We start from the raw sequence: 14,312 nt of genomic DNA on the forward strand, positions 1-14,312 counted from the left end.
TCCGTCCGCTCACCCCCATTTCCTTCGCAGATGCAACGCAAGCATTCAGAAGAAGAACGCAAGAGACCAGACGGCGTATGACCTGGCCCTGGAAACTGGGGATGACCCCGTCATCTCGCTCTTTGCTGCTAAGCTCAGCCTGGATGACCGTTAGCCCTGAGGGCCCCGCAGGCTTCCTTTAAAGAAACCGCCCAGCTCTGGCTGTGCTTTGTTCTCTTCCTTCTGAAATGCGTATTTGAGGTTTGGAAACTGAGCTCGAGAGGCACTCATAAGCTTTTAAAAGTTATGTGACAGTATAAGCCCCCAACACCCCATGAGTATTTCCCCAAATGCCCTGGAGAGTGATGAATTTAGTGTATGCTTTCAGTGGTGTATTGCTGCTTGTCTTAGAATTTGCTCTTTAATATTATTTCTCAGTAGATAAAATTACACACGGTTCTAAGCCAAAAGGTATAAAATGTTGTGAAGTCTCCCTCTCGTCCCTGCCCCACAACCACCCACGTCCCCTCCACAAAGGCCACCAGTGACATCCGTGTCCGTCGTGTCTTTCCAGAAGTAGTGTAGGATTATATAAGCAAATGTACGTAGTATGTGTATGTGTTCGTACAGAGTACACGTAAAATATAAGTAGAGGTAACACATATTCTGTCCCCTTGTCTAAGACAAATCGTGGGAAACCACGTACTGTTCTGCATGTTGTTTGCTTAATATCTAGTAAGTGGTTCCAAATTAGTTAGTGCATAAAGATTGAGCTTATTAGAATTTTTCCTTATTAAGCTAAACTCATCAATATTCCTGTTGTTATGGCTTGTTCTTTGGTTGACAAGTAAGCTTTGAATAAACCAACTGCAGGAATGTGTAATTTTGATTCCTCTTTTTTTCAGATCATCATTTCAATCTTTGGGTGCTAACGCTGCAGTAGGAGTCCCTAAATTGTTTCTGTTAACATTTGTAAACAGGATATTTGTTAATTTAGAATAACTAACTCACGACAATAAGTAATAGACTCTGCTGGCATCACTGCCTGCACTTTATTTCCCCAGGGCGGGTGACTGTCTGCAGGGGGACAGGTGCAGAGTGGGACCCAAGCCCCAGTGCGGTTGGGCGGTGCTGACACTGGCTTCCCAGGTAGACGCCTGGCCTGGTGGCCTGCAGAAGGGGAGGGAGCCGCTGCCAGGGTAACCGGTGTCCGGAGAGCCCCGCCGAGGCCAGTCATCTGGTTTGGTGTCTGGGTAGTTTGCACAGTGTCTGCTTCGTGTAGCCAGGACGACCTTTCCAGAATTCTCTTCCTTTAAGGTTGGGCTCAGGGTTGGCTGCAAGAGAAACTGCACAACAAGGCTCTGCGCTCGTCAGTAAGCTTCAGAAAACACTTTCCTTACTTTTCCATATGCGGCCACCTGAAACAGAAGGTTACTCCATAGATAAATATAAAAATATAAAAAGCACACATGAATAAAGTATGAAGAGTTAGATGTTAGCTCTTTTATTCGCTATTTTTATTAGCTAGTTTAAGCGGACATCTTTACAACAAATATATCTGGATTTGACTCCTCACGTTAAAAGAAATGAAATTTAGTTTACCCGACTCCCTGCTCCTGCTCCCATCTTTCTACAATCAGCGTTATCCTAGGATGGTAATGGGAAAACAATCACAGCGCCCACTGGGCTCCCCGGTGCCCTCAGGCCTCGGACGATTTCCTCCTCACCAGACAGGCGACCCCAGGCTTTTCTTCCATCCAAGCCCCACCACCACCTGCTATGTGCCCCCCGCCCATTCCAGCTCCCAGTTTGGTGGCATCACACGTGGGGATGGGAGTTAACAAGGTGGGGGAAGGGAGAATTCACTCTCTCTGCCCGGCTCTTGAGCTGGGACCACCGTCTCCTCCTGCCCTCGGACTGGGCCCTACACCACCAGTGCCCCTGGTTCTCCGGCCTTTGGACTCAAACGAGAACTACGTCACCAGCTTTCTGGAGTCTCAGCTGCAGATGGCAGGCGGTGAGAATTCTCAGCCTTCGTGAGAGCACGAGCCAGTTCCGATAACAAATCTCTCTCTCTGTGTTTATCCGACTGGCTTTCCCTGGAGAACGCTGCCTAATACACTTCTGTAATTTACTGTCTTTTTTTCTTTGATATTCATCCCCGTATTCACTCTCTTTTTTCCCTTCAAACTGGGGGTACAAAGTGCTGAGGACCAGGCATGACAGGCAGCTCTATGATGACGCCCAGCGAGTCCCTCTCGTGGACACCGTGGGGTGCCCCTCCTGTCATTGGATGTTACGTGGCAAAGGTGACGTGAGTCTGTAATGTAATTAAAAACCATAATCAATTGATTTAAAGTTAAATCAAACAGGAGGTGATCCTGGGTGGGCCTGAGCTTATCAGTGGAGCCCTTTAAAAGAGCGGCTCGAGGTCAGGGACTCGAAACAGCTGAGTCATTCTTTTGGTTCTGAAGAAGCACACTGCAGGCTGTGGGGACCCATGGGCGGCCGCCTGGAGCTCAAGGCCTCCCTGCTGGGAGCTGAACTCGGCCGCGAGCCTGCTGGGGCGGGAGCTGCAGGGGGCCTGTCTCCCCTCGGCCCCTCCTGCCCCCAGCACCTCTCCCCGCAGTGTCTCCGCCCACCCAGGGAGGGGGACTGGTGGCAGCGTTCGCTCCTCTGCACGGTTCACCTTCTGTCTTTTCCCTTTTCTGTGGCCTTTGGCTTTGGCGCTGCTGGGCTTTCAGATCATCTTGCTCTGTTCTGTCACCGCCCGCCTAGGGCCACCCCAGTGCATCCCCCGTGGGTCCCCCCCGCGGCCGCTGTGTCCAGGATGCCCATACCCGCGGGCTGGGATGAGGCTCGCTCTGGGCTCCCGACCCCGTCTGCCCACCTCCAGACCCTGCCCTTGCTCAGGCCTGGCCTCCCCTCCTCCCCCGGGTCCCTCAGCCTCCTCCTTCCCATCCTGCCCATGTCCTGCCCTTCACCAGGCAGCCTACATCTGTCCTCGTGAGAAAACCAAACCCCCTTCCCGAGTTGACCAGGGACTCCTGGACCAGAGGCTGAGGCCATGATGCAGGCTCTTCTCTGGTTCTGCTCCTGAGATCCTACCTGGGCCCCAAAAAGTTACCAGGCCCCTCAACTCCGGGCCGGGCAGGACTGGCTGCCCTCCTGCCCCTCCACCACTGGCCCCAGCCGCGTGTGCCTCTCCCCGCAGCAGAGATGACCCGTCCAGCTGGTACCTCCCCGGTCACAGGCCGGTCTCCCCGGAGACTAAACACCTGCGGGCGCAGAATCGTGGTGCCTCCTCCCAGTTCCTGGCTCATGGGTGATGAGTCTGATCCATTTCACCTGCCGGCGCTAATCAAGGTCATTTTCAGATTCGCACGTCCTCCAAGCCGCATGGAGCCTGAACAATAAGATGTTTGCCCGAGCTGTTTCCAGGAGCTTGGAGTCAGCTGCGTCTGCGTGAGGTCAGCCAGTTAAGATGCGCCAGCGTCGTGGGGTGACCTTTGGAAGGTGCGGAGCCTGAAGCCTAGTGACACCTGCGCAGAATGACGATTATCACACCTTTTCCCAATCACCTCTCCCCACGCTCCCCACGCTTCAGACCGCCTTGCTGCTTGATTCGTTATGCCATAAAGACCCCAGCCCCTCGCCTTCGGGGAGGTGGATTTGAGATTTGTTCTCCCGGTTCCTCGCTCGGCTGCTTTGTGAATAAATCCTCTCTGCTGCAAACCCCGGCGTATCGGCTCCTGCGTGTCTGGCAAAATGAACATGGTGAGGTAGGTTCTCAGCAAAGAGATGTGGAGAAAATTCACTGTGGCTTTTGTGTTTGGGCGAAAGAATTTTGTAGCCAAACTGCAGGTTTTGCAGCAGAGGTATCCTGGCTGTGAGGTTTGAAAAACATGTTATTTTTTTTATCAGATAGTTCTGATATAATGTTGTAGATAAAAATAAAAGTACGTGTGTCAGTAGACTAGAAAATGTTTGGGTATCAACTGTTTTATAACCTAAAAAAAAAACTTCAAAATGTTTTAAATTTCAAATAGCATCCTGGTTACGTGGGTTTATGTGTTGTTATAAAACGGGTAACGTTGCCGTATGTTTTGTCTCTTAGACACGTTTATAATCAAGGTAGATATTTAGTCTTCATCAAATTTTGACAGACTAAATGATTTACTAATTCTCTTAGTGAGATAATTTATTGTTTTTGCAAACCATTACATGCTTATTGTAAGAAATTAAAACAATTCAGAAAATTCAAATGAAGAGGGAAAAATTGCACCATCCAGAGAGTTTTCTAAACGTCTCTGTGGATAGACTATTTTACGTAAATATTTTTGCACACTAAAAATATTGAAATCGATTTCCTTGTTTAAAAAAACAATATCCTGACTTTTTGCTCCATACACCAAGAAATATGTTACCTGTTGGGAAATAACACTTGCTTCTCCTACTCTCTTCTTTCCTTAAATTCCTTAAGATCAGGAACAGCTTTTACAAGGGAAGTGAAATTACCCAATCAAAAGGTGTTGAAAGAGCATTTAACGTGTGCCTGCCCTTTGGTGACCGTGACAGTGACAGCTTAGTCCGTGGGTCCCTCCACTTGTCAGGAAGGCAAGTTCCTCAAAGGGCACCAGCTTTGCTCTGTCTTCCTGTCTTCCCTCTGTTCCAGGATCCGTCCCCAGCGAATCCCTGTAGACCTGTAGCTCCGTGTAAACAGCAAGCAGAACCTGAAGGTGTGCAGGATGTGGGTTTACCCACCTCTGATCGCAGTTGTGAGCAAATGGAGCTGGTCACAACCAGCGAGAAGAGGAGAAGGCAGATCCAAATCTCTCTTTTGATTTGAGAGAAATCAGAGGCTTCATTCCTTAGCTCTCTTATAATTTGTACTGATTCTCTGGTTTCCAGAAGCTGGGGAGCCACTATGTCTGTGGAGCCGTTTGCTTACTTATCCAAGCCCCGGAGGAGGAGGCTGAGGCTGGGCAGGCTGGTGATAGTGTAGCTGCAGCAAAACCGACATGCCACCAAGTGTCATTGAAATGAGGTTGGGGGTGGCTGGAGGAGGAGGCCTGTATGTGTCAGATTTACTAGAAATAGAAAAAGGAAATCTCTAACAAAGCATTACATTATTACATGTTCCAAAAATATTTGTGCTAAGCCTCAGGGGTTTTTTGGTTTTCTTTTTTGTGGAATGACTATTGGAATTCCAGCTTTTCTCAGTGGTTGGCACAATTTTAATTATAGCAGGTCAGATGCTAGCCTTGTCTGCATTTCTGTGCCTCTCCTTTTATACATTCACTCACACATTCATTAACTTTTTTTTTTTAATAAATTTATTTTATTTATTTATTTTTGGCTGCATTGGGTCTTCGTTGCTGCACTCGGGCCCTCTCCGGTTGCTGTGAGCGGGGGGTTGCAGAGCACAGACTCTAGGCGCACGGGCCTCAGCAGTTGTAGCACACGGGCTCAGTAGTTGTGGCTCGTGGGCTCTAGAGCGCAGGCTCAGTAGTTGTGGCTCACAGACATAGTTGCTCCACGGCATGTGGGATCTTCCTGGACCAGGGCTCGAATCCATGTCCCCTGCATTGGCAGGCAGATTCTTAACCACTGTGCCACCAGGGAAGCCCTCATTAACTTTTCAAAGTAAATTTTTATAGAGCACATACCAAATGCAATGTGCCATATTAAGTTTTTTTTTTTTTTAATTTTTATTTATTATTTATTTATTTTATTTTTATTTATGGCTGTGTTGGGTCTTCGTTTCTGTGCGAAGGCTTTCTCTAGTTGCAGCAAGTGGGGGCCACTCTTCATCGCGGTGCGCGGGCCTCTCACTATCGCGGCCTCTCTTGTTGCGCAGCACAGGCTCCAGACGCGCAGGCTCAGTAGTTGTGGCTCACGGGCCCAGTTGCTCCGCGGCATGTGGGATCCTCCCAGACCAGGGCTCGAACCCGTGTCCCCTGCATTGGCAGGCAGATTCTCAACCACTGCGCCACCAGGGAAGCCCCATATTAAGTTTTTTCAAACAGTTTTCTTGAGGATTTAGAGGTGTTCTGTGATAAAGAATGGAGAAAAATCTTGATATTATGCTACAGTGACGGGGGCGGGAAAAAAGCTGCCTGGGTCAAGTTAGATGATCATTCTGATAAGCTTTTTCTCTGAAAACTGTTCAACTGAGGTACCCAAAGTTACATAAGGATATTGGGTAGAAAACATGTTTAAGGTCTTCACAATTGAGATCCTTAAACCGTCTGTAACTTAGAATATTTTTACTTAAAACGGTGTTCGCTGTGGCTGGTTTCCAGGGGGCTGTGCCCGTGGTGTTCCAGAACCTCCTGTCTGATGTAACAATACACTAAGAGGTCGCTGCATCCTGAGTCCACACGGCAGGGACACCAGGACCACAAACTCGCCAGTCATGGCTTCTGTGGATGGTGGGACTCTCTCTGGCCTGATCCAGTGACAGTGAAGTCCCTGCCTGGAGCTGGGACCCCAGCTTCAGGCATCCTGGCCTTGGGCCATGGAGGTACATCTCTGGTTGGAGTGTGTCCCAAACACCATTTTTCATTTTTCTTTAATTTACTTCTGCAGGGGGTCCCGAGAACTCACTCCAGTTGCTTTTTTCCCCTTGTCTGTTTACAAATGCTCCAGACCCAGGTTCCTGCTCGTCCTTGACCAACTACAAAATTGAAAAGACTTAGTTTCTCCCAATATTCCAGTCAGTCAGCTGCATCCCCAGCAACCCCAGGGGGCTTCCTTTGCATCAAAGACACGGACCAGAGACTCCTAACTCTGCTCCCCCCTCCTCCATTTGGTCCTGACGTGACAGACAGAAGGGCACAGATGCTTTCAGGCTCGAATTGTACAGAGAGCTGGACCGTCTCCTGCCTTTCCAGGGAAGAACTGGACGCCACAAACTGCTGGTGGTTTTGTCCCAGGAGACGGGTAGGGGGCTCAGGAGAACAGAGCTGGGCCCGGGGAGCAGCTGTGGGCTCCCCGCAAAGGCAGCCCCCTTCTGCTGAGGACCCTTTCCTGGGTGAGTCGGGAGTGGACATTGCAGGTGGTGGGGATCCTAGCCTGGGGGTGGTGCAAGGTTCTTGTTGCCCTTTGGTTGGGCAGACCAGCGTGTGTCTGTGGCGAAAGCTCTTAAATACGTGGATCATCTGATGACAAAGGAATTTATACATTTCTTAAAACAGGCTTTTTCTGGGTTTTGGCCAAGTTTTTTATTAGAATGCAAATCCAGTCTAACATGGTTCCGTTCGGATAGGACCTAAGAAACGTCTTCATGGAATTTGCTGAATATTTTGGACCCTGCTTTGCTGCCTTCTCCCCTAAAATTCCCTCCTCATCTCTTACATCAACTCTTTCCCCCACTTACCTTCATCTCTCTGTTCACCCTTCCTGTCTCCTCCCTCCCCGCCCCCCTTAACCTTCTCCCCTCCCCTCTCACTCCCCTCCCCCATCCTCCTACCCACCCCCTCCTTCCCCTCCTCGCCTGTATTTCTAAGTGTTACCCACCCCACCATCTCTTCCTCGCCCTCTTGTTTCCCAGAGGTGGTATTTGGTATTTACCTTAATAGACTAATTGCTTTAATTTGTCCATTTCTCCTCAGTGAAGACTCATGTCAGTGTTTCACGGAGGGACCCCCTTGTTTATTTAGGGAATATGAATTTGAACTGGGACACTCACCTCACGTGAATATAAACTCACTAGTTTTAACAGAAAACCTATGTAAATTTTCACACAATACAGGAATCTAGCTACTGAAAACTGTCAATGTGTACAGTGTCTAGAAGTTTCATTCCTGGAATTCTCACTAATCCCCCATTCTTTCCCCAAAGGAACAACTGGAAAGTTTTTATTCTCTTAAACCACAAGGACATAACCAAATATGTGTGTATACCTGGCTGCCACACGTGATGTCATGCTCACTTACGTGTACTATTGTTGATGCTCTTCAGTGGCTGGTGGGCCTTTGTGGGTGGTCAGTATTAGTAAGTGACTGACTGGCAGGATTGGTACATACATACAGGTTCATAGTGATGCTGGGCCTGTGTAAGGGGCTTGTCAGCTCCCAGGCTTTGCTCTAAGGAGCACGGATATGAAGCAGAGAGGTAGGTGGTTCTTCCCCATTCCAGACTACTGAGTAGGTGAAGGAATTTAACTCACTTCCTCCAGGGCAAAGCTGACTTCCTTACTCTCATCCTACCCACGTGGTTGGAGATGGCCCAGAGTGCCCTGTGCTTGATCTCTATGCCTCTGACATCCTTACATCCATACTAGACTTTGTTTTTTAAAGTATTCTATCTCTTTACTTGTTAGATTTTCTATTTCTTCTTGAATCAGTTTCTATAGTTCATCGTTTTCTAGGAATTTGAACATTGCATCTAGGTTATCTAATTAGTTGAAGAGCATACAATTGTTCATAGTATTTCCTTGTATTCCCTATAATTTTTCTAAGGTCAGTAACAATGTCCTCACTTTCATTTCTGATATTAGTTATTTACATCTTTCTCTTATTTTTCTTCTCTTGATCTTTTTCAAAGAACAAACTTTGGGGTTCACTGATTCTATTGTTTTCCATTCTCTCATTTTTCTCCACTCTAATCCTTATTTCCTTCCTTCTGCTAACTTTGAGTGTACTTTTTTTTTTTTTTTTTTTTAATGTATGGCTGTGTTGGGTCTTCGTTTCTGTGCGAGGGCTTTCTCTAGTTGTGGCAAGCGGGGGCCACTCTTCATCGCAGTGCACGGGCTTCTCACTATCGCGGCCTCTCTTGTTGCGGAGCACAGGCTCCAGACGCGCAGGCTCAGTAATTGCGGCTCACGGGCCCAGCTGCTACGCGGCATGTGGGATCTTCCCAGACCAGGGCTCGAACCCGTGTCCCCTGCACTGGCAGGCAGGTTCTCAACTGCTGCGCCACCAGGGAAGCCCACTTTGAGTGTACTTTTAACTTTCCTTTTCTAGTTTCTTAAGGTGGAAGTTTGTTACTGATGAGATCTTTTTAAATTTAGGCATTTATAGCTGTAAATTTTCCCTGAACACTACTTTCACAGTTTCCCATATCTCTCGATATGTTGTTTTCATTTTCATTCATCTCGAAGTACTTTCTAATTTCCTTTGTGATTTCTTCTTTGAACCATTGGTTATGTAAGAGGGTGTTATTTAAATTTCCACAGGTTTGTGAACACGGATTCTGCTGCTGCTGTGTGGTGTGCTCTGTAGAGCTACATGGTCTGTTAGGTCTGGTTGGATTAGAGTGGTATTCAGTTCCTGTTTCCTTGCTGAGCTGATAATTGTTTTGGCCACTCTTGAAGGTAGAGTACTGAAGTCTCCAATGACTATTGTTGAGTTTATTTCTCCCTTCTGTCTTGTCAGTTTTGCTTCGTGTATTTGGAGGCTCTGTGGTTAGGTGCGAATTATGCTTACAGAAAGAGCTGTTTGGGGCAAGTTAGTCAATCCCTTTAATTTTCTCTAAACTCTTTATTGAAAATGGCAACAATGATATAAATTTAAAACTCAGGAATATTGGGTAGAAACAAATCCTCAGTGGTGGCACACCTAACCTGAATTACTCCTGGTTCCTTTGTGAGATGGTCTTGTCTTGGAAATTGCATTGGTGGTGGTTAGTTGCCACAGAAGCCCAGAGATGCCGCCTTGCTGACTTATTAATGGTCCAAAATATCCTTCCATGAGGTCCATGCGTTCTGTGTTTCAGACAACTTGAATACAAGGAGCACACACAGCTCAAAGTGAGGGCTGCCTCTGGGGAGGGCAGTGCGAGTTTTTCCAGCTGTAATTCTGTAACGTTGATCCCCTCAACTTGCAACAAGTGTCCAGAGTCGAATGTCCTGTCTCCCCTCCTAGAGTAAATTGCCAGAAGCATTACTTTGTTCCCCCCGAGACATCTCTTTAGTAGGTACTACTTAGGACCTTTATTAGTACTAAGAACTTGCTTCCCAGAATTTACGTTGGGGAGGGCTATAAAATAGGGAACCTAACTTACATTTTCCAAAAGAGAGGTATAGCTTATAACAATACTTTAAAAGTGCTTCCTTTTAAACTAGAAAACTCACAAATATGTGGAGACATGCTACTGAACATGCTACTTAAACAACCAATGGGTCAATGAAGAAATCAAAAGCAAAATAAAATACCTTGAGACAAACTAAAGTGGACATACAAGGTACAAAAACTTAAGGGATCAGCAAAAGCAATTCTAAGAGAGTTCATAGCAATAAATGCCTACCTCAAGAAACAAGAAAAATCTCAACCTTTATACCTCAAGGAACTAGAAAAAGAACAAACTAAGCCCAAAGTTAGTAGAAGAAAGAGAATAACAAAGATAATAGAAAAGTTCAATGAAACTAAGAACTGGTTCATTGAAAAGATAAACAAGACTGACAAACCTTTAGCTAGACTCACCAAGAAAAAAGAGGGCTCAAATCAGAAATAAAAGGTGTTAAACTGAAACTACAGAAATACAAAGGCTAATAAGAGACTACTATGAACAATTATACACCAACAAATTGGACAACCTAGAAGAAACAGACAAATTCCTAGAAACAGACAGACTTCCAAGACTAAATCATGAAGATATAGAAAATCTGAACAGATTACTAGTAAAGAAATTGAATCAGTAGGCAAAAACATCCCAAGAAAAGTTCAGTACCAGATGGCATCACTGAATTCTCTCAAATATTCAAAGATAATTTAATACCTATGCTCTCAAACTCTTCCAAAAATTGAAGAGGAATAAATGCTTCCAAACTCATTTTGAGACCAATACTACCCTGATATCAAAACCAGACAAAGATATTACAGAAAAAGAAAATTACAGGCCAATATTCCTGAAGGACATGGATGCAAAAATCCTCGAAATATTAACAAACCAAACAAAACAGTACATTAAAAGGGTCATACACCATGATCAAGTGGGATTTTTTTCCAGTGACTCAAGGATGGTTCAACATGTGCAAATTAGTCAGTGTGATACACCACATTAGCAAAATGAAGGATAAAAATCATATGAACATCTCAATAGTTGCAGAAAAAGCATTTGACAAATTCATCTTTTTTGATTAAAAACTCCACTAAGTGGGTAGAGAGGAAACATACCTCAACATAATAAAGGTCATATATGAGAAGCCCACAGCTAATATCATACTTGATGGTGAAAAGCTGAAAGATTTTCCTCTAAGATCAGAAACAAGACAAGAATGCCCACTCCTGCCACTTTTATTCAACATAGAATTGGAAGTCCTAGCCAGAGCAATTAGGCAAGAAAAAAATAAGAGGCATCCAAATTTGAAAATAAGTAAAACTCACTATTTGCAGGTGACAAGATATTATATGTAGAAAACCCTAAAAACGCCACCAAAAACTGTTAGAACAAATAAATGAATTCAGTTAAAGTTGCAGGGTACCAAGCAATATATAGAAATCTGTTGCATTTCTGTATACTAGTAACAAACTATCAAAGAAATTAAAAATCCTATTTACAATTGTGTAAAAAAGTATTAAATACCTAGGAATAAATTTAACCAAGATAGTGAAAAAACTGTATACTGAAAACTATAAGACATTGATGAAAGAAGTTGAAGACACAAATAGAAAAATATTCCATACTCATGGACTGGAAGAATTAATATTCTTAAAATGGCCATACTATCCAAAGCAATATACAGATTAAATGCAATTTCTATCAAAATTCCAATGGCATTTTTCACAGAAATAGAACAAACAATCATAAAATCTATATGGAACCACAAAAGACCCTGAATAGCCAAAGCAATATTGAGAAAAAAGAACAAAGCCAGAGGTATCACGTTCTGTAATTTCTGACTATGTTACAAAGCCACAGCAATCAAAACAGTATGGTACTGGCATAAAGCCAGACACAGATCAATGGAACAGAATAGAGAGTTCAAAAATAAACCCACACATATATGGTCAACTAATTTACAACAAAGGAGCCAAGAATATACAATGGGAAAAGACAGTCTCTTTAATAAATGGTATTGGGAAAGCTGAACAGCCACATGTAAAATAAACTGGACCACTGTCTTACACCATACACAAAAAGTAACTCAGAATGGATTAAAGACTTGAATGTAAGACCTGAAACCATAAAACTCCTAGAAGAAAACATAGGCAGTAAGCTCTGTGACATTGGTCTTGGCAGTGATTTTTTGGATTTGACACTGAAAGCATAGTCAACAAAAGCAAAAATAAATGAGTCTCCATCAAACTGAAATGTTTCCTTTGCTGTGCACAGAAGCTATCAATAAAACGAAAAGGCAACCAACTGAATAGGATAAAATATTTGCAAATCCTATCTAATAAGGGGTTAATATCCAAAATACATAAAGAACTCACATTAACTCAATAGCAAAACACCAATCTGATTAAAAAATGGGCAAAGGATCTGAATAGACATTTTTCCAAAGAAGACATACAGGTACATGAAGAGATAATGGCTCAATATCACTAATCATCAAGGAAATGCAAATCAAAACCACAATGAGATATCACCTCACAACTGTTAGAATGGTTATTATCAAAATGACAAGAAATAACAAGTGTTGGTGAGGATGTGGAAAAAAGGGAACCCTTGTGCACTGTTGGTGGGAATGTAAATTGGCACAGCCACTATGGAAAAATAGTATGGAGGTTCCTCAAAAAATTAAAAACAGAACTATATACGATCCAGCAATTCCATGTCTGGGTATTTATCCAAAAAACAACTGAAAGTACTAACATAAAGATATATGCAACACCCCATAGTCATTGCAGCATTGTTTACCAAGATATGGAATCAACCTAAGTGTATATCAACAAATGAACAAAGAAGATGTGTATATATATATATATATATATATATATATATATATATACACACACATACATGCAATGGAATATTTTTCAGTTGGAAAAAGAAGGAAAGCTTGCCATTTGTTACAACATGGATGGATCTCGAGGGCATTATGCTAAGTGAAATATCAGAAAAAGAAAAATACTGTGTTATCTCACATATATGTGGAATCTAAAAGAAAAAAAAAAAACCAAAAACATTTTAGATATAGAGAACAAATTGGTGGTTGCCAGAGGCCAGGTGGTGGGCAAAATGGGTGAAGGTGGTCAAAAGGTACAAACTTCCAGTTATAAAATAAGTCCTGGGGATGTGATGTACAGCATGGTGACTATAGTTAGTAACACTGTATTGTAGATTTAAAGTTGCTAAGAGGGTAAATCCTTTTTTTTTTAAAAATAAATTTATTTATTTATTTATTTATTTATTTATGGCCGTGTTGGGTCTTCATTTCTGTGCGAGGGCTTCCTCTAGTTGCGGCAAGCGGGGGCCACTCTTCATCGCGGTGCGTGGGTCTCTCACTGTCACGGCCTCTCGTTGCGGAGGACAGGCTCCAGACGCGCAGGCTAAGTAGTTGTGGCTCACGGGCCCAGTTGCTCCGCGGCATGTGGGATCTTCCCAGACCAGGGCTCGAACCCGTGTCCCCTGCATTGGCAGGCAGATTCTCAACCACTGCGCCACCAGGGAAGCCCTGCCCACTTTTTAATTGGGTTGTTTATTTTTTGATACTGAGTTGTATGAGCTGTTTCTATATTTTGGATATTAACCCCTTATTGATCATATCATTTGCAAATATTTTCTCTCATTCAGTAGGTTGTCTTTTTGTCAATGGTTTCCTTTGCTATGCAGAAGCTTTTAAATTTAATTAGGTACCATTTGTTTTTGCTTTTATTTCCTTTGCTTTAGGAGATAGATCTGAAAAAATATTGCTACAATTTATGTCAAAGAGCATTCTGCCTATGTTTTCCTCTAGGAGTTTTATGGTTTCTGGTCTTACATTTAGGTCTTTAATCCATTTTGAGTTTATTTTTGTATATGGTTTTAGAGAATGTTCTAATTTCATTCTTTTACATGTAGCCATCCAGTTTTCCCGGCACCACTTATTGAAGAGACTGTCTTTTTGCCATTGTATATTTTTGCCTCATTTGTCATAGACTAATTGACCATAAGTGTATGGGTTTATTTCTGAGCTTTCTATCCTGTTCCATTGATCTATGTGTCCGTTTTTTGTGCCAGTACTGTTCTCTTTTGATGACTGTAGCTTTTTTTTCTAATTGATTTCTCTTGTTTCTTTTTACTTTTTTAAAAAAATATTTATTTATTTATTTTTCTGCGCCAGGTCTTAGTTGCTGCATGCAGGTTCTTAGTTGCAGCATGCAGGATCTAGTTCCCTGACCAGGGATCGAACCTGGGCCTCCTGCACTGGGAGCATGGAGCCTTAACCACTGGACCACCAGGGA

The 14,312-nt window shown here is 43.8% G+C and overlaps 1 protein-coding gene and 1 non-coding gene across 6 annotated transcripts in view; one reads left to right on the forward strand and one right to left on the reverse strand.

Annotated features, from left to right (window-relative positions):
- DZANK1 (double zinc ribbon and ankyrin repeat domains 1) overlaps window positions 1-861 on the forward strand; it is a 67,608-nt gene extending 66,747 nt beyond the window's left edge. For 2 of the 5 annotated variants that reach the window (XM_059896200.1, XM_059896198.1), the window contains one exon: window positions 31-861. In XM_059896200.1, the coding sequence (XP_059752183.1) occupies window positions 31-154 (124 nt within the window). In that variant the 3' untranslated portion in view covers window positions 155-861. The remainder of the gene's footprint in view (window positions 1-30) is intronic. The other 3 variants (XM_059896197.1, XM_059896199.1, XM_059896201.1) reach the window with 2 other exon arrangements.
- Window positions 862-14,239: 13,378 nt separating this feature from the next.
- On the reverse strand, window positions 14,240-14,312 carry TRNAW-CCA (transfer RNA tryptophan (anticodon CCA)). The gene has a single exon. It is a non-coding gene; the product is annotated as a tRNA-Trp (tRNA).

Source organism: Balaenoptera ricei, chromosome 15 (genome assembly GCF_028023285.1).
Source record: "Balaenoptera ricei isolate mBalRic1 chromosome 15, mBalRic1.hap2, whole genome shotgun sequence".
NCBI classification, from domain to species: Eukaryota; Metazoa; Chordata; class Mammalia; order Artiodactyla; family Balaenopteridae; genus Balaenoptera; species Balaenoptera ricei.